We start from the raw sequence: 21,164 nt of genomic DNA, 5'->3' as shown, positions 1-21,164 counted from the left end.
TCCTCCATACCTAATGTAGCCTCCACCCACAGTGGGAGCCCAGGCCTCATGAGAAACCCCTAAGTAAGCCCTTCCTCGCCTTGTGTTGGTGTGTTGCTGTCTAGGTGGAATACTTTTGGTTTATTTTTAAAATTTTTATTTATTTATTTGGCTGCACCAGGTTTTAGTTGTGGCACACAGGACCTCCAATTTTTGTTGTGGCATTCAAAATCTTTAGCTGTGGCATGTGGGATCTAGTTCCCTGATCAGGGATCAAACCCTGCAGTGCAAGCGTGTAATCTTAGACACTGGACCATCAGGGACGTCCCCTAGGTAGAATATATTTGAACTTTATTTCATTTTGCGTTTTCACAGTTTCATGTTTCAGTTTGGACAAAACATTCCTTTCATATTTTATCTTCCTTGATTCTCCAAACCAGCCTAGGTGAGGGTTGTTATCTGCATGTTACAGAGAGAAAAAGAGGCTGAGACACTAGGGGCCCCGCCCAAATTTGCACAGATGTCTACCAAGAGAATGAGTTGCAACCATTCTGCACAGTGACGGCTGGCATTTCCTGGGCCTCTCCTGGGGCCCGTTATCAGGCTTGGCACTGTATGTGTACAGTGTTATTTAATTTGATCCTCACAAAAAGCCTCTGTGGTGATGTCACAAGCCCCGTTTTATAGATGAAAGGAAACTAGACTCAGAAAAGGCAAATGAGTCCAAAGTCAACTAGTCAAGAGCTAGAACCAGGTCTCTGGTTTCTATCTGATGCTTTTTCTGCTGCACATGGCTCCTCCTTGAAGTTCCAGGGTAAGTTTTAGGGTACATCTGAGTCACTTACAGGGCTCCTTAAAGTGTCAATTGCTGGGACTCACCACCAGCATTTTTTTTTTTTTTTTAATTTTTGACTGCACCCTGTGACATGTGGGATCTTAGTTCCCTGACCAGGAATCGAACCCACACCTCCTGCAGTGGAAGGCAGGGTCTTAACCACTGGACTACCAGGAAGCCCCCACCTGCACCTCTGGTTCTGTTGATCCGGGAGGGGGGATTTGCATTTCTGATTACGCCTCCACTGCTGGTTGGAGACCTGACTCTAGGAAGGACTTTCTCAGCCTCTGGCCCCACCACTTCAGGGTCCTGCTCAGGTTCTGCTGGAGGAGTCCCCTGTCAGAGCCTGAGCCTGGAGTTGATGCGTGCCTCTCGGACGAGCAGGACATAAGGCCTCCACCTCACCCTTAAGTTCTTGTCTGTGGCGAGCTATTAGAGTTTTAAGCAATAAAAACCATCCCTGGTGTTTACAAGCTGGAAAGGAGTTTATCAGAAGGCCATAAGGGGACTTCCTTGGAGGTCCAGTAGTGAAGACTCCGAGCTTCCAATGCTGGGGGTGCAGATTCGATCCCTGGTAGGTGAACTAAGATCCCACAAGCTGTGCGGTGCAGCAAAAATCAATCAGAAAGAAGGCCATAGGCTCCCAGAATCTCCAGGAAGGTTGGATAGCCAGGCTCAGGAAGTAAACCTAGTCAAGGGAGTCACAGCATGGACAGGGACCAACGTTCACTGCGGATCTGGCCTGCTGAGGGCAGGCCCACCACAGGCCCTGCAGGACACAGATGCACAGCCAGGACTGCCAGCACCACTGGCCCTGGACGCTGGAGGCCCCTGCTGGCCCTGAGATGGATATGCTTCATGTGGCTTTGTTTCTCTAGCCTTCAAACCAAAATCTCAGGGGGCAGTGGTCCACCTGACTCAGCCTGGGTCATGTGTCACCCCCATCAGCTGCAAGGGATGCTGGGAAAGTGAACCTCTGGCCACAGGGTCTCTACTGAGGGTGGAAGGCTTTACCTCCTAGCAACGTGCCTACGGTAGGAAATTGCCCAGACAGGATGATCAGATTCTTGGCTTCCAAATGAGACCTAATGCCCATGCTGGTGGCAGCTTTGTCCTTAGCGTTTTGGTGGAGGTTAAGGCTTGTTTCTTTACATTTTGCTTATACTTAAGTCATGTTCAGGCTCATCAGCTAACAATCACTGAGGTATCACTATCTGTTCACTGCTAACAAATAGTCATTGAGCCTTCATTTGGATGCAAGGAGCATTGAGAGCAATTTTCATTATACAAAGAGGAAATTGTAGTTGGATATAAGAAATGTACTCTGTAGTCTGACTAGGCAGGATTCTGAAAAAGCATTTCAGGCTTCTCCCTGCAGTGGAGGAGCAGGCCCCATTTTTCAGGGAGCAGGAAGAATGCCTGATTGAAGCTTTCATTCACCTGACCTGTCAGTTCAGGAGCTGCTGTGCGTCCAGCTGTGCGGTGTGGGGACAGCAGATGACAAGAACAAAGATGCTGTGTGTTCATGGCCAAACTCACCTGCGTGACTGGTGCCAGAAACAGGATCACCCCAAGAGGCTAAGCAGCAACTAGTCTTGACCTAGAGTAGTCAAAATCATAAAGACAGAACAAGCACCTGGTGGATGTGAGTGCAATGCATTGAGATGGGGACCTCCAGGGAGGAACAAGTCTGAGACAGAGTTCCATCCCATCCTGCTAGGTCTGAAATACCCGTGAGATGCCCAAGCAGGGAAGCCTAGTGCTTGGGTATTTCAGGTTGGAGTCAGGCTGATGCTATAAATGATATTTAAAAAAACATATTTATTTATTTAAGATGTGCTGGGTCTTCCTTGCTGCTCAGGCTTTTCTCTAGCTGTGGCAATCCAGGGCTACTCTCTAGCTGTGGTGCTCCGGCTTCTCACTGCAGTGGCTTCTCTTGCTGTGGGGCATGGGCTCTTGGTGTGTGGGCTTCACTAGTTGCGGCACATGGGCTGTCACTGTGGCTCCTGGGCTCTAGAGCATTGGCTCACTAGTTGTGGTGTACGAGCTTAAATGCTCCGAGGCATGTAAGATCTTCCCCGACCAGGGATCAAACCCTTGTCTCCTGCATTGGCAGGCAGATTCTTTACCACTGAGCCACCAAGGAAGCCCCAGTAAATGATATTTTAAATGTAAATGTTATTTGGATCTGTGGGAGGAGATCACCCAGAGAGAGAGAAGTAGAGGCTGTTTGGGAACTTCCCTGGCGGTCCAGTGGTTAAGACTCCACACTCCTAATGCAGGAGGCCCGGGTTCAATCCCCGTCATGGACTAAGATCCCGCTGAGGAACTCCAGAAGACCAGAAGAGGAGCCCAGGTAGGGCCGGAGGGGAAGACCGGGTGTCAGGGAGCAAGGAGGTTGTCAACTGTGTTGATTTAGCAACACAGAGGTTAGAACCGTTTGGGTGCAGTGGGGGAGGCAGAAACCAGACTGCAGTGGGTGAAGATGAGGTTTGATGCAAAGGGGTAGGGAGGAGAGGAGGGGGGGATGGTAGCTGAAGAGGGGCTCCAGGGCCAGTGGAGGGTGTTTTTTAGTTATTTTTGTTAAATATTTTTAATCTTTGCTTCTGTTTTATCTGGAAAAGGAATGCCTGCTCATAAAGAATTTATACGGTAAGGTACAGGGAACCCCTAGGATCTTTCATAAGAAAGAGATTCAATTTATGAAAGGCTGGCACTTGATGATGGTGACCCCCTCCCAGACTCTCCCGCATTGAAGCACAGCTCTGCGTCTGGGGCTGGTTGGGCAGTGTCTCTCTCATCCGGGAGACATGGGCATGCGCCTGCGCACTGAAAGGATGCACTGGAGGGGAATCCTGAGCCCTTGCCTGGGGCTTGGCCTGTGCCCTGTGCCGGGAAAGGACAGCACGGGGGCGGGGACCGGGGGAGGGGTGCACATCTCACAGCTGCTGCTTTTGCTCTGAGGCAGCTGGGAGTGAGAGCCGGGGCAGAGGATGGGGAGGAGAGAGGGGAAAGTCCAAACCGGCTCTCAGGTCACTGGCTTTCGGTCCCACAGCCTGTTCCCAGCACAGCAGCCTGATGGAGACTCTAACATGTTCAGTGAGATTAGTTGTTTGTCATTTGCTTCATTTGCTATTATTTTCTCCCATTCTGAAGGCTGTCTTTTCACCTTGCTTAGGAGAAGGGGACGACATAGGATGAGATGGCTGGATGGCATCACTGACTCGATGGACATGAGTCTCAGTGAACTTCGGGAGTTGGTGATGGACAGGGAGGCCTGGCGTGCTGCGATTCATCGGGTCGCAAAGAGTCAGACACGACTGAGTGACTGATCTGATCTGATCTGATAGTTTCTTTTGTTGTACAGAAGCTTTTAATTTTAATTAGATCCCATTTGTTTATTTTGCTTTTATTTCCAATATTCTGGGAGATGGGTCATAGAGTATCCTGCTGTGATTTATGTCGGGGAATTTTTTGCCTATGTTCTCCTCTAAGAGTTTTATGGTTTCTGGTCTTATGTTTAGATCTTTAATCCATTTTGAGTTTATGTTTGTGTATGGTGTTAGAAAGTGTTCTAGTTTCATTCTTTTACAAGTGGTTGACCAGTTTTCCCAGCACCACTTGTTAAAGAGGTTGTCTTTTCTCCATTGTATATTCTTGCCTCCTTTGTCAAAGATAAGGTGTCCATAGGTGCGTGGGTTTATCTCTGGGCTTTCTATTTTGTTCCATTGATCTATATTTCTGTCTTTGTGCCAGTACCATATTGTCTTGATGACTGTGGCTTTGTAGTAATCTCAAAAATATACAAGCAACTCTTGCAGCTCAATTCCAGAAAAATAAACGACCCAATCAAAAAATGGGCCAAAGAACTAAATAGACATTTCTCCAAAGAAGACATACAGATGGCTAACAAACACATGAAAAGATGCTCAACATCACTCATTATCAGAAAAATGCAAATCAAAACCACAATGAGGAAAAAAACAAAAAACACAATGAGGTACCATTTCACGCCAGTCAGAATGGCTGCAATCCAAAAGTCTACAAGCAATAAATGCTGGAGAGGGTGTGGAGAGAAGGGAACCCTCTTGCACTGTTGGTGGGAATGAAAACTAGTACAGCCACTATGGAGAACAGTGTGGAGATTCCTTAAAAAACTGGAAATAGAACTGCCTTACGACCCAGCAATCCCACTGCTGGGCATACACATCGAGGAAACCAGAATTGAAAGAGACACGTGTACCCCAATGTTCATCGCAGCACTGTTTATAATAGCCAGGACATGGAAGCAACCTAGATGTCCATCAGCAGATGAATGGCTAAGAAAGCTATGGTACATATACACAATGGAGTATTACTCAGCCATTAAAAAGAATGCATTTGAATCAGTTCTAATGAGGTGGATGAAACTGGAGCCTATTATACAGAGTGAAGTAAGCCAGAAAGAGAAACACCAGTATAGTATACTAATGCATATATATGGAATTTAGAAAGATGGTAACGATAACCCTGTATGCAAGACAGCAAAAGAGACACAGATGTATAGAACAGTCTTTTGGACTCTGTGGGAGAGGGAATAGGGGGATGATTTGGGAGAATGTCATTAAAACATGTATAATACCATATAAGAAACGAATCGTCAGTCCAGGTTTGATGCAGGATACAGGAAGCTTGGGGCTGGTGTACTGGGATGACCCAGAGGGATGGTATGGGGAGGGAGGGTGGAAGGGGGTTCAGGATTGGGAACACGTGTACACCCATGGCAGATTCATGTTGATGTATGGCAAAACCAATACGATATTGTAAAGTAAAAATAAATAAATAAATAATAAAATGTTCAGTGAGATGACATCAACCTCCACTTTAAACCCTGCAGTGACGACTCATGTCAGTCATCTCTTGCTTCCCTGCCCTATGTCAGCTGGCATGCCTGCCTCTCACCTTGGCTCCTGTCTCCTCCCTCCGGCCATATGGGTTCCCAGCAGTTCTATGGATGCCAGGCATGCTTCTGCCACAGATCCTTTGCGCTGGCTCTTTCCGCTACCAGACCAGCTTCCTCACCTTGGCAGCATTGGCCGTCTGGCTAATTCTTTGTCGTGGGAGTTGTCCTGTGTGTATTGTGGGATGTTTACAGCCTCTCCCTCGGAGAAGCCAGCAGCACCCAAACATACACACAGTTGTGACAACAAAAATGTCTCCAGACGTTGGCAAAAAGTCTCCTGAGTAGGAGGGAGGAATCACCACAGACTGAGAACCCCTGGCCTAGAATGGGCTTTCCTAGATACCCACTTGGCTTCCTCCCTCCCCCATCAAGTCTTTGTTCAAATCTCACCTGCTCAGTGACACCTACCCAGACCACCTCATTTAATCCTGCATCAGGCCCACCACCCCAAATTCCTGATCCCTGATTCTGTTCTTTTCCTTTTTGCCATAGCAATGGTTACTTTCTCACAGTCTACACGATTTACTGATTTCTCACATTTATTGTGTATTTTCTCCCACGACAGTACAAGCTCCCCAAGGGCAGGGGACCTCACAGTTTACTGATGTGTCTAGAACTGTGCCTGGGGACTTCTCTGGTTCAGTGGTTAAGACGCCACCCTCCCAATGCAGGGGCTGCTGGTTCAATTCCTGGTCAGGGAATGAAGATCCCACATGCTACATGGCCAAAAAAAAAAAATTATAGAACTGTGCTTTGCATGTAGCAAAATTAAATAAATATTTTTGAATGGCTTAATAAACTCGAGGACCTTAGACTGCTGCAGACATTCGTGTGCATAAATGCACAGTAATTCTCCTCTCCTGAGGTCACATGCAGTCTTGTATTGTGAGGTGACTTCTCCATGTATGCGTGAGCAAGCCCCTCACTTCCCAGAGGGCCGAAACCATCTCAGCCTTGTCTAAGTGTCTCCCTCACTCAGCACAGTGGCAGGCACTGGTTTGCAGGATGAAATGTGAAGACTAGTTTGGGGCTGGGTTGAAGGAAGGGGAGCATCCATGGTTAGCAATGGGGGAGACAGTGAACAAAGACAAGTCACCCACGAGGAGGAGTCCTGGGAAGCACCCCGAGGCTGGGCAGCACCACACGGAGGAGGCTTCCAGACACACAGAGGGGAGGAGGGCCTGCAGGGAACCTGGATGTGGTCAGAAGGCCTCAGATGGTGGGATCCGAGCCTCTTCAGCACTCTACGCTCTGTCATTCTCCCAGGTGGGAGGGAAGCTCTGTACAATATTGAGCCAGGGCTGGGACATCTCCCTCATTACAATACCCTCCTTACTCATGCTCTTTCTCATTGCAAGGGAAGATGTAAGATATTCAAAAGACTACATGGGCACTTCCTTGGCGGTCCAGTGATTAGGACTCTATACTTTCACTGCAAGGGGCTTGGAATCGGTCCCCAGTCAGGGAACTAAGATCCCACTTGCCTTGTGGCACAACCAAAAAGGAAATAAAAATAAAAAAATATAAAGTGACTACAACCAGTGGGGGTGGGTGAGACTACATGAAAATCAGTAAGAGAATGTATTAAAAGCAGGGAAAGGATAGTTTCAGGGTGAGAAGTTGGCCGTAAAGAAATATGAGTAGACTTTCTGGGTGATAGAAATGTGGTTTTTCTTGATTTGGGCGTTGGTACATGGGTGTCAACATTTGAGTTGTCAAAACTCATCCAGTTGTATGTGTAAGATGTGTGCATTTTCACTAGATGTAATTTTACCTCAATAAAGCAAAGAAGGGGAAAGAGGAATGAAATGGCAAGGTGGGGCCATAACACACCAGGAACAAGGACAAAGTGGGGACCATGATGTCCTAAATGCTTTGCATTGGGAGAGTGGAACACAAGTGTGCTCCAGACATCCCCGCAGCTGATGAAGGAAGGATGACTCGCTCAATAACATGGTTCTGAGAGTCTCTGAGATTAATAACCAACCAACTGCTCAGGAAACTTCTGCTCTTGGTCTTAGGATCAATCCATGGAGACATTTCTCCTGAGATCCTCCTAGCAGGTTGGTAAAGAACTGATCTCCTGGTCAGACTCCCAAGGCAATAGGAATAAAAACAAAAATAAACAAATGGATCCTAATTAAACTTACAAGCTTTTGCACAGCAAGGGAAATCATAAGCAGAACAAAAAGACAGCCTACAGAATGGGAAAAATATTTGCATGATGAGACTGACAAGAGCATAATCTCCAAAATAAATAAACAGCTCATACAATTCAACAACAAAAAAACAAACAACTCTATTCACAAATGTGTAGAAGATCTAAAAAGACAGTTCTCCAAGAAGACAGATGGCTACAGGCACATGAAAAGATGCTCAACATTCCTGATTTTTTAAGAAATATGATTGAAACTAAAATGAGGTACAACACCAATTAGAATGGCCATCATTAAAAAGTCTATAAATAGCAAAATACTGGAGAGGATGTGGAGAAAAGGGAACCCTCCTACACTGTTGTGGAAAACAGTATGGAGGGTCCTCAGAAAACTAATAATAGAAGCATCAGATGATCCCACAAGCTCACTCCTGGGCACATATCTGGACAAAGCTACAATTAAAAAAGATACATGTACCCCTATGTTCCTAGCAGTAGTATTCACAATAGCCAAGACAAGGAAACAGCCTAAATGTCTACTGACAGATGAATGGATAAAGAAGATACAGTACATATACACAATGGAATACAACTCAGCCCTCAAAAAGAATGAAAGAATGCCATGTGCTGCAACATGGATGCAACCAGAGATGGTCATACTAAGTAAAACAAGTCATAAAGAGAAAGACAAAGACCATATGATATCACCTACATGTGGAGTCTAAAACATGACACAATATGACAGAAACGAGCCTGTCAATGAAACAGAAACAGAATCACAGACATGGAGAACAGGCTGGTGGTGGCCACAGCAGATGGGGCTTGGGGATGGATGGCGTGGGAGAGGAGGGTTTGCAAATGGGGACTATTATATATAGAACGGATAAACAACAAAGTCCTACTGTATAGCACAGGGAACCATGTTCAATATCCTATGATAAATCATAATAAAAGAATATAAAAAAGAATATATACATATATATATATATGACTGACTCACTTTGCTGTACAGCAGTAATTAACACAACATTGTAAGTCAACTATACTTCAATTTAAATTAAAAAAAAAATTTAAGTAGAAATAAAAAATGGAACTGACCTCCTCATGAAGCTTTGAGAGCAAGAATCATGGGTAGTTCTTAAAAAGCCCTCCATGTGGCCTGCAGCACAGTCTGGTAGGTGCAGCCTGGACATCAGTGATGAGCCCTGACCTCTCGCTGACTCTCTGCCTCTGGGTTTGGCCCGGGCTGTCTAGGAGAACAAGAGGTGTGCGAGGAATTCTGCCTCTTGGATTCTGTCTCTTGCAGACCTTGGAGCCTCATAAGTGGCAGTGAGGTGGCGACAGGGTCACCAGGAAACCCCCGTGGTCAGTGGAGCACAGACTCTGCTTTCTACAGACATGGAGGAGGAGTCAGGTTCACAGACTCCGGGGAGAGCTGAGGAGCATGACAAGGACTCAGGCCTGGGCACAAGAGCCTCCACCCAGGACCCAAACCTGTCCCGGAGCACGAACGGTCAGCTGACCAACCACCCACAATGCCTGGGACTGAGATGTTCCTTGGGACCCCGGACTTCCAGCGCCAGGGAAATAGAGATGATCTGATCACCCTAGAAAGGCAAAACCAGCACCACAAAGAAAACCTTCCCTCAAAAGGGCAGCAGCTGGGAATTCCCTGGCGGTCCAGTGGTTAGGACTCTAAATTTTCACTGCCAAGGGTGCAGGTTCCACCCCGGTTGGGGAACCAAGATCCTGCACCAAAAAAAGAGAAAAAAAAAAAAAGAGCTGAGGATATCCTATAGGGACCCAAGTACAGGGCACTCAAATGCTACAGTGACTTCAGAGGGTTTGAGTCTACAGAGTCAGACATGGAGCAGGAGGGAGGTAAATAATTACACACAGAGGGTTGTGAACCGGGATTGGAGATGACATTACAAAAGCCTTAACTAATTGGGTGCAGAGGGAGGCAGGATGGTCGGGAAGGCACCACTGAGGAAGATGTTTGATTTGACTTGTTAAAAATGAGTCAGGCAGCTCCTCTGGTGGCTCGTGGTAAAGAATCCGTCTGCCAATGCAGGAGACACAGTCTCGATCCCTGCTCTGAGGAGATCCCATGTGCCGCGGAGCAACTGAGCTGTGAGCCATAACTATTGAGCCAGTGCTCTAGAGCCTGCAAAATACAACTATTGAGCCCAAGTGCCACAACTACTGGAGAAGGCCATGGCACCCCACTCCAGTACTCTTTTGCCTGGAAAATTCCATGGACGGAGGAGCCTGGCAGGCTTCAGTCCATGGGGTCGCTAAGAGTCCAACACGACTGAGCGACTTCACTTTCAGTTTTCACTTTCGTGCATTGGAGAAGGAAATGGCAACCCACTCCAGTGTTCTTGCCTGGAGAATCCCAGGGACGGGGGAGCCTGGTGGGCTGCCGTCTCCGGGGTCCCACAGAGTCGGACACGACTGAAGCGACTTAGCAGCAGCAGCAGCAGCAGCTGCAACTACTGAAGCCCACTCGTTCTATAGCCCATGCTGGGCAACAAGAGAAATGACTGCAACGAGAGGCCCTGGCACCACAGCTAGAGAGCAGCCCTCGCTCTCTGCAACTAGAGAAAGCCCGAGCAGCAACGAAGCCCCAGCACAGGCAAAAGTAAAAAGAAAGAAAGAAAATACATTTTAACAAGAGCAACCACAAAAAATTGAGTAAGAATTAGCAAAGTGTAAATCCCTACATTTATGCCCAACCAGTTTTTTTTTTTTTTTTCCAGTGTTACAGCTCCATTTTATTTAGAAGATAGCAGGAGAATCCAAGACTCAAAGAGAAGAGAGTGGAGGAGTGCGTGAGGAGGGACGAGGGGAGAGGGGGAGAGAGAGAGAGAGAGAGAGCGCACACGCGGGAGAGAGAGTCCCCTCCCAACCAGTTTGTAACAAGGATGCCTAGTCAATTGTGTTTTCAACAAATACTGCTAAGACAGCTGGAGTGTCACATGTAAAAGAATGAAGTTGGTGACCTAAATGGGAAGAAAACCTAAAAAAGAGGATTGTATGTATATGTATCGCTGATTCACAGCAAAAACTAACACAACATGGCAAAGCAACTATACTCCAACTTTAAAAAAATGAGGTTAGATCCCTACTTCACACTATCCACAAAAGTTAATCCCAAATAGACCATAGATCTAAATGTAAGAGCTAAAACTATAACACTCTTAGAAGAAAAAATAGGCCTATGTCTTTGTGACCTTGAATTAGGCAACGATTTCTGAGATATGAAACCAAAAGGAAAAAAGTTAAAGAAAAACTAATTCGATAAATTGGACTTCATCAAATTTAAATACTTTTTAGCTTGAAAGAATACCAGGAAAAAAGTGAAAAGACAACCCATTATTTGCAAATCATGGCTCTGAGACTGTATCCAGAAGAAAGAGCTCTTACAACCCAATCATAAAAAGACAAACAACTGAATTTAAAGATGGGCAAAGGGTTTAAACAGACATTTCTCTAAAGAAGATGTACAAATGACCAGTAAGTATTGTTCCTCAAAATGTTGAAACACAAGAGTTTCACATATTCCACTCTCAGGTATATATCCCAGAAAATCAAAAACATGTTCACACAAAATCTGTGCACGAATGTTCACAGCAGCATTGTTCCTTATAGCCCCCAAGTGAAAACAACGGAAATGTCCATAAACTGATGAACTGATACCTAAAATGTGGTACGGTTCTACAATGGAGTATTAGTCTACCATAAAAAGAAATGAAGTACTGATACGTGTTACCATATGGATGAGCCTTGAAAACATTATGCTACATGAAAGAAGCTAACCACCACATAGTGTATGATTCAATTTATATGAAATTTCAAGAACAGGCAAATCTCTAGAGACTCAAAGCAGTGGTTGGGTAAGGTGAGGTGGAGGAGGGAATGGGAGCAATTGATAATGGGGTTTCTTTTTGAAGTGATGAGATGTTTTGAAATTAGATAGTGGTGAGGGCTTCCGAGGTGGTTCAGTGGTAAAGAATCTGCCTACCAACGCAGGAGATGCAAGAGACACGAGTCGCATTCCTGGGTTGGGAAGATCCCCTGGAGTAGGAAATGGCAACCCACTCCAGTATTCTTGCCTGCAGAATCCCCATGGACAGAGAAGCAAGGCGGGCTACAGTCCACGGGGTTGCAAACAGTTGGACACAACTGAGCACAACAAAACAGAGAGGATTGCACAACTTTGTGAATATCCTAAAAACCTCTGAATTTTACAGTCTAAAAGGGTGAGTTTTGTTATATATGAATTATATCTCAATAAAGCTGTCATTTAAAAGAGAGAGAGAGACTTCCAGTTTCCTGTCTGGCATGTAAGGAGCTTGGAAGTTGTCACTCCATCCTAAAGAGTAGAAAGCTGAACAAAATGAATCAACACCTTTTTTTTAGATCCATTAGAGAATTGGGGTCAGAGCATAAACCTCTGCCTGCCCACCCTCCCAGTTGGAGAGATAGACAGGAGCATACAAAGAATTACAACTTAACCAGAGCAGAAACATGTGAACAGACGCCTCCACTAGAACCCCATTAGGGTCGGAATATCAAAACACTGCAGGGGGCGCGAGTGCAATCCTTGTACAGAAACTAAGATTCTACATGCTGAAAAATGCAGCCAAAATTTTAAAGAAAGACAAACAAAACACCCCCGGCCATTGAATTACTGGAGGCTCAGTGTGGACAAACCTAAGGGTTTAAAACTCCAGGGGGCCCAGGCTTAGATGGAGTGGCCCTTTCTTTGTGAGTTTTACCTCCAGGAACTCCACCAGATTCTTAAAGTGAAGATCAGAGAAAAATCTGCTTCTGTCAGGAGGAGAGGAAAAGCAGCCATTTTGAGACACCCTCAGAATATTCTGTTCTTCTTAATGAGATCTGCCCTCAAGAGAAGCTATTTTACCAGAGCCTAACCCACCTGGGAGAAAGGAAATACCCAATCCTAGCGCTCTCTAACTGTAGAAGGCAATGGCACCCCACTCCAGTACTCTTGCCTGGAAAATCCCATGGATGGAGGGCCTGGTGGGCTGTAGTCCATGGGGTCGCTAAGAGTCAGACATGACTGAGGGACTTCACTTTCACTTTTCACTTTCATGCATTGGAGAAGGAAATGGCAACCCACTCCAGTGTTCTTGCCTGGAGAATCCCAGGGACGGGGGAGCCTGGTGGGCTGTCGTCTATGGGGTTGCACAGAGTCAGACGTGACTGAAGCGACTTAGCAGCAGCAGCGCTCTCTAACAACCCCATCCCCCAAACTGGAGAAACACCTGTGAAGTTTGTCGCCCAGGGCATTGGCTCACTAAAATAGTGAGACCTACTCATAGGCTGTAGAATGCTTCTCTTCCCCTACCCACAGACTTCAAGGCAACATCACTGAAGCCTTGTTTATAGCAATTCCTTTTACCCAGTGCATCTTATCTGGCTTTCAGCAACAATTTACAAGGCATACTAAAAGTTAAAACAGTTTGAAGAGACAGAGCAAGCATGGAAACCAGAGTCAGATGAGTTTAAAACTATGGTGGGGAACTTCCCTGGTGATCTAGTGGTAAAGCATCTGCCTGCCAATGCGGGGTCATGGGTTCAATCACTGGTCCAGGAACTAAGATCCTACATGCCCTGGGGAAACTAAGCCCATGCACCACAATTACTGCTGTTGCTCTGCAACAAGAGAAGCCACTGCAATGAGAAGCCCACACATCACAACTAGAGGGTAGCCCTTCATTCACCACAACTCGAGAAAAGCCCTCATGCAGCCACAAACCAGCACAGGCAAAAATAAATAATACAATTAAGAAAAGAAAAAGAAGAACTCACTTCACAGTTCCAGGACTGGGGCAAGGTTCTCTAGGAGGCTGTGTGTGCTCTGAATCAGCATTAGATATATGGTGCTGATTCTCTGATAGCCAGGATTCATGGGTCCAGGAATCAAGGGAGTGGCACCCTATTTCCCCTAATGACTCATCAGCAAGATTTTTGCTTCCTGTTCCTGTGACTTTATGCTCTGCTGACCTAGAGGCCTTCTTCCAGAGGGAAGGATGCTTCCACCAGGAGACACAATAAAGATTTCATTGCACTTGACATTAAGACTGCCACCCAGCCACTTTGGGCATCTCATGACTCAACAGGCAAAGAAGGGAGTTATGATGTTGGCTGGCTAGAGTGATAGATCCTGACTGCCAAGCAGAAATTGGACTACTATCGACAGTGGAGGTAAGGAAGAGTGTGTGTGGGCATCTCTTAGTATCACCATGTCCTGCAATTAAAGTCAATGGAAAATGACAACAATCCAACGGAGGAAGGATTAGTAATGGTCTAAAACCCTTCAAGAATGAGGGTTTGGGGACTTCTCTGGTGGTCCAGTGGTTAAGACTCAGAGCTTTCACTGCCAGATTCAATCCCTAGTCAGGCAACTAAGATCTCATAAGCTGTGTGGTGTGGCAAAATAAATAAATAAATATGATAGATAAATAAAAATATTCAAAAATGAAGGTTTGGGTCATCCCACCAAGGAAAGAATCATAACTACCTGAGGTGCTTGCTGAAGGTAGACATTACAGAATGGTTAGAAGAAGGTAGTTATAAATGCCAGCTATGAACACTGAGCGACTTCGCATGAACACATGGCTAGTTATAGCTATAACTGTTGTGAATATTTTTTGATGAATATGTGTTTGTATGTGTATCTCTGTTTTCTTTCCTCTCTTATTGCCTTATCATGTAACTGAAGATGTATTGACTTTACATCATAGCTTTTAAGTGACAAGTGAAAGTCGCTCAGTCGTGTCCAACTCTTTGCATCCCCATGGACTATACAGTCCATGGAATTCTCCAGGCCAGAATACTGGAGTGGGTAGCCTTTCCTTCTCCAGGGCATCTTCCCAAACCAGGGATCGAACCCAGGTCTCCCACATTGCAGGTGGATTCTTTACCAGCTGAGCCATAACGGAAGCCCAAGAATACTGGAGAGGGTAGCCTATCCCTTCTCCAGCACATCTTCCTGACCCAGAAATTGAACCGGGGTCTCCTACATTGCAGGCAGATTCTTTACCAACTGGGCTATCAGGGAAGCTATCATAGCTTTTAAGTATTGTTAATTTTACATCATAGTATTTAAGTTAGGGCATATCAAGAAGAAGAGTAAATACCACTCAAGGACTTTAGCTCTTTTGCCAGGGAAGGGGTTAGTGTATTTTCAGCTGTACACATGACAGTTGTATCATGGAATTATGATCTTGTTATTATCTTTATTTGGAGATTAAATATGGTTTAAAGAGATGCATTGGGGTACAAATTGAAAAGGGGTGGACTGGTCATGATTATTTTGTGTCAACTTGACTGACCACGAAGTGCCCAGGTTCAATATTATTTCTGAATGTGTCTGTAAAGGTGTTCTTGATGAGATTAGCATTTGAACTGGTAGACCCAGTAAAGTAGATGGCACTCCCCAGTGTGGGTGGGCATCATTCAATCCATCAAAGGCTTGAATAGAACAAAAGATGGAGGAAGGAGAAATTCACCCCTTTTCTTTCCAGCCTCAGTTGGTTGAGCTGGGACATGTCATCTAATCTTCTCAGGCCTTTGAACTTGGGCTGAATTACACCCCTATTTTTCTTGGGTATCCAACTTGCAAGTGGATGATCATGAAAATCATCCATTTTCAGCCTCCGAAATATATACATACACACATACAAACTCTGACCAATACAAAAATCAAGCAACGTCCACAAAAGTATGAGAGAAAGAAATATCCGGCCAAGATATGCTTTCAGTTTTGAAGGCTACAGAAGAGTTTCAAAAATAAAAGATTCAGGGATTATAATGAAGCAGTTATGAGCCCTTTCTGAAAAACATCCTAGAGAGATGAATAAAAAAGATGATAGGGAAGGAGCCGTGATAAGTTAAAGATGAGCCATTTAAATACATCAATAAGAGGGCATAACTGCAGGGATTATATTTGCAGAACAGAAAGTAAATATTATAAAACCTGACCAAAAAGGATAAAAGCCATACTTGCGAGGTAGGATGGCCATCAGCTGACTAGATAGCCTACATAGCTTTCCTATTTGAAAAGACTAAATTTGTGGATTAAATATTTTGTAAAAAAAAAAGAGAGAGAGAAAGAAAAGAAACACTACTGAGCTGGAATAAATACAAATATTTCTACAGAGGCCGAAAACGCAGTAAACTCAGGCAGCCTGGGAGGTAAGCAAGCACCTAAGTCAGCTTTTCTCCCCAAGGTTTTCTGTGAAACACAGGAGACCTTGAGTTTTGTCCAGACTGTTTTCTGGGCTACAGGTGACAGGAGCTAAAGCCCAAGGCTCCACCAAGATTGTGGGAGATTTCGGCACATAATCAGGGCCTCCTGCAAGCTCAGTATAAAGACACAGGGAAACCAAATCCAAAACCCATTGTAGGAAGGAAGGAGCAAGGGAACTTGCCTGGCTCAACCTTGAATGGAAGGAAAAAATAATCTTTCTTGAAAACCTAAAACTACAACCCAGCCCTTCCATAGTTTGTGCTGCAATTCACCCACTTGAGGAGCTTAAGAAAACCTTCACAAAATGCAAAGGGTTCCCAGGTTGCTAGTGCAGCCTCGGGCTGGGAGAAAGCAAACATACATTCTCTCTATAGGTAGGCCACTTCCATCAAAGATTCAAAGTTCTCCCAAAGATTAAGTTCCAAGGAAAGAGAGCCGCTCACAATCTAAAGCAAAAAACACACACACAAGCCTTAAATGAGGCATCATGAGTCATCGCAAGAGACAAGAGACCACAGAATGACACCTGCGAACCAGCACTGTGTCCAGTCACAGTGGGGCAGAGGCAAACATGGGGTCGTGGTGGGGGATTCATATAGATCCTTTCAAAATTTCAAATGTTACTATTTGGGGACCTCCCTGGCAATTTTAGGGGCATCCCTGTGGCTCAGATGGTAAAGAATCTGCTTTCAACGCGGGTGACCTGGGTTCAACCCCTGGGTTGGAAAGATCCCTTGGAGAAGGGAATGGCTACCCACTCCAGTATCCTGGCCTGGAGAATTCCATGGACAGAGGAGTCTGGCAGGCTACAGTTCATGGGGTTGCAAAGAGTAGGACACAACTGAGCGACTTTCACTTCTGGCAATTCAGTGGTTAAGACTTCACCTTCCAATGTAGGGGGTGCAGCTTTGATCCCTGATCAGGAAGCTAAGATCCCCTTGGGGCCAAAAAACAAAAACATAAAACAGAAGCAATACTATATCAAATTCAATAAAGATTTTGAAAATGGTCCACATCCAAAAAAAATAAAAATCTTTAAAAACTGTTACTCTTTACTCCATCATGGATTTTTACACTAATTTTAATTTTTAAAATACTGCATTAAAGTATTATTTATGAGTTTTTTTGTTGCCCCTTAAATTTGGTCCCTGTGGAGAGTGCCCTGTTTGCCTCTCCTGAGGTTGGCCCTGGCAGAGTTCACTTATCTAATTGCCAGTTGTAATAAGATGGATGGATCTTGCGGGCATTATGCAAAGTGAAATAAGTCAAACAGAAATATTATGTAGGGATTTTCCTAGAGGTTGGGGTACAGGTTCGATTCCTAGATGGGGAACTAGAATCCAGCATGCCACATGCACAGCCCAAAAAAGTAACGATAAATACTACATAATCTTATTTACATGCCAAATCTAAACCAAACAGAACAAAAACTAAACTCATCGAAAAGGAAATCAGATTTGTGATTACCAGGTGAGGGCAGGGGATGGAGGAATTACATGAAAGTGGTCAAAAGGTACAAAGTTCCAGTTATAAGTAAAGTACTGGGAATGTCACGTATACAACATGGCGACGGCTATACGGTATACTGCAAAGTTGTTAAGAGTAAATCCTGGACTTCCCTGGTGGTCTAGTGGTTGGGAATCCGCCTGCCAATGCAGGGGACATGGGTTTCAACCCTGGTCTGGGACAATCCCACACGCTGCAGGGTAGCTGAGCCCGGGTGTCACAACTACTGAGCCAGAGCCCCAGAGCCTGCAAACTTCAACTACCGAGCTCACACGAAGCAACAACTGAAGCCCGGGCCCCCTGAGCCCGCGCTCCGCAACGAGGCCACAGCAATAAGAAGCCCACTCACTGCAACTAGAGAAGCCTGTACACCATCAAAGACCCAGGACAACCAGAATAAATAAAATAAATCTCAAAAAAAAAAAAAAAAAAAAAGAGTAAATCCTGAGTTACCACCAAAAAACGAGCCATTTCTATTTAAATTTCTATCCTTCTATATGATGAAAGACCTGTCTGGGATTATGTTCACCAACAACCAAGTGTAATTCAGAGGATTCGGGAGATCTGCCATGCTTGCAACTTCGATAATGAACATTTCCTTTTATAAAAACAAGTCACTAAATAGATAGCCAAGAGGAATGTTGTGTATGGCTTAGGAAACTCAAACAGGTGGTATCAACCTAGAGGGGTGGGATGGGGAGGGAGATGGGAGGGAGGTTCAAAAGGGAGGGGATATATGTATACCTATGGCTGACTCATATTGAGGTTTGACAGAAAACAACAAAATTCTGTAAAGCAATTATCCTTCAATAAAAAATAAATTTTAAAGTCACTAAAAAGTCAGCAAAACAATTTAAGACCTGGATTAAATATTGCAAAATGGTATCTACCATCTATAATCTTAGTAAATAGATCTTGGCCATGTTACTTTCCAAACTATTTGAAATACTTCAGAGGGTTCACAGATGGCTTAGTGGTGAGGATTCTGGGCTTTCACTGCCAGGGACCTGGGGTTCAATCCCTGGTCAGGGAACTGAGATCCCACAAGCTGTGCGGCCAAAGTAAGAATTTAAAAAAGAACTCATGAAACAAAATATGACATGGCCAACTGAAAACAGAAAATTATCAGCAACTCCTTTAACTTCAGCTTTAAAAAATACCATAGTATTCATAATCTCATTGTTGGTTTGAGGCCAAAACAAACACTGATCAGAAGTGACTTGAGAACCCTCTAAGAAAAATACCCAAAGAAAATATGCCTCCTGGTGGCGATGGTAAAGGGTAATAACTTTTTTGCTTCTGTACTACACCTCTGTGCTTTTCTAAAATCATGTTGTTTAATTGCTAAGTCGTGCCCAACTCTTTTGCCACCCCATGGCCTATCACCCACCACGGTCCTCTGTCCAGGGAACTTCCCAGGCAACAATACTGGAGTAGGTTGCATATCCTTCTGGGTATCTTCCTGACCCAGGGATTGAACCCTTGTCTCCTGCATTGGCAGGCAGATTCTTTACCACTAAGCCACCAGGGAAGCCCATATAGTATGACGATCAGTAGAACTGCTGAAAAAGATGTTATGTCAATATTGTTTTAAAGCAGGATGAGGCCTATTTGTTCGACCCCAAAGCCAAGACAGAGCAATGCCTGGTGCACAGTTTGTTGGATGAAAGAATGTACTGTCTGCGTTTGGTTCCTGCCCCTGCCCATTAGCAGAGATCAGCCTTGACACTGGAAATGCAACAGCAGCCCAGGCAGGGAGTTGAGCCTGGCTGTTCTTACCTCCTGTTAAACCACTCAACAGACACACTTTTGGTCAAAACTAGTAAACTTTATTTAAAGTTCAAAAAATAAAATAACAGACAAAAGGCAGCTTTCGCTTTGTTCTTCCCGAGGATCAGATGTGACGACCCAGAGCTGGACCTACCCCTAAGAAGTGAAAATACCCTTTATCCCCAATCAAGCCACAGCGGGAAGGATGTCTGATTTGGGGACAGGCCTGGGGTACTGGGGCAGGAAGGAGACCACCACAGAGGGTGAGTGGGTTCTGCGATAGCACAAGTAGAGAACAAAACAAAATCCCCAGCAGAAATGGGTCTGGAACCTCAACAGGGGACGGTCACAAGGAGCTATGTACAAGGGAGCCAGACTGGGGCTGTACCCCACAGGGGAGCGGAGCGGCAGGGTACCTCAAGGCCGCCCTCCACCTAGCCAGGTGCCGCTGCGCACAGCTCACCCTCAGTTCTCGTCATCACTGTCATCCGGGCTGATGGCTGGACTGGTGAGGCTATAGGTGGGGCTGGTGGGCGAGTAGCCGGGGGAGGTGGGCGAGTAAGTAGAGCCTTTGGGGGACGTGGGGGAGTAGGTGGGGCTGGTGGGTGAGTACTTGGGGGAGGTGGGGGAGTAGGTGGGGCTAGTGGGTGAATACTTGGGGGAGGTTGGGGTGTAGACAGGAGAGGTTGGTGAGTAAGTAGGCGATGTGGGTGAGTATTTTGGGGTGGTGGGTGAGTAGGTAGGGCTAGTAGGTGAGTACTTGGGGGAGGTGGGTGAATATTTGGGGCTGGTAGGTGAGTACTTGGGGGAGGTGGGGGTGTACTCTGGTGAGCTGGGGCTATAGGAAGGACTGGTTGGGGTGTACTTTGGTGAAGTCGGGCTGTAGCTGGGCGAGCTGGGGCTGTAGCTGGGCGAGCTGGGGGTGTAGGTGGGAGACTGTGGTGTGTATCGTGGGCTTGAAGGCGAGTAGCTTGGCGAGGTTGGGGAGTAGCTGGGTGAAGTCGGAGAGTAGCTTGGAGAGGTTGGGCTGTAGTTGGGGCTTGTTGGTGTGTAGTTGGGACTAGTAGGTGAGTAGCTCGGTGACGTTGGGCTATAGCTGGGTGATGTTGGGGTGTAATTGGGACTGGTTGGAGAATAGTTAGGACTGGTGGGTGAGTAACTTGGAGAAGTTGGAGAGTAGCTTGGCGATGTCGGTGAATAGCTTGGAGATGTCGGTGAGTAGCTGGGCGAAGTGGGCGAGTAGCTGGGCGAGGTGGGCGAGTAGCTGGGTGAGGTGGGCGAGTAGCTGGGAGAGGTGGGCGAGTAGCTGGGAGAGGTGGGCGAGTAGCTGGGTGATGTGGGTGAGTAGCTGGGTGATGTGGGAGAGTAGCTTGGGGAAGTGGGAGAGTAGCTGGGAGACGTGGGTGAATAGCTGGGAGAAGTGGGTGAGTAGCTGGGAGAGGTCGGGGAGTAGCTGGGTGACGTGGGGCTGTAGTTGGGGCTGGTTGGAGAGTAGGACGGAGAAGTAGGGGAGTAGGAGGGGGAAGTGGGGGAGTAAGAGGGACTCTGGGGTGTGTAGCCTCCAGGGGAGCGGGGCTCATAGGCAGGCGATGTCGGGGAGTAGCTGGGAGACATGGCACCCCCTGTGGGAGAGAAACAGAGAGGTGTTAAGTGATGAGAGATTCATCCAGAAGGCAAGACCAACGAGAAAATG

General features: G+C 45.9%; 1 protein-coding gene across 2 annotated transcripts in view; it reads right to left on the bottom strand.

The window, feature by feature from the left end:
* Positions 1-21,164, bottom strand: part of POLR2A (RNA polymerase II subunit A) — an 88,800-nt gene that overhangs the window by 48,767 nt on the left and 18,869 nt on the right. Inside the window, exon 29 of one of the 2 annotated variants that reach the window (XM_027519047.1) lies at positions 21,081-21,093. In XM_027519047.1, coding sequence (XP_027374848.1) covers positions 21,081-21,093 — 13 coding nt within the window. Of the gene's footprint in view, positions 1-19,514; positions 21,094-21,164 lie in introns of those variants that run through there. The other variant, XM_027519046.1, reaches the window with a different exon arrangement.

This window comes from Bos indicus x Bos taurus, chromosome 19 (assembly GCF_003369695.1).
Source record: "Bos indicus x Bos taurus breed Angus x Brahman F1 hybrid chromosome 19, Bos_hybrid_MaternalHap_v2.0, whole genome shotgun sequence".
Classification (NCBI taxonomy): Eukaryota; Metazoa; Chordata; class Mammalia; order Artiodactyla; family Bovidae; genus Bos; species Bos indicus x Bos taurus.
The sequence above is the reverse complement of the archived record's forward strand: the minus strand, read 5'-3'. Positions and strand labels throughout refer to the sequence as shown.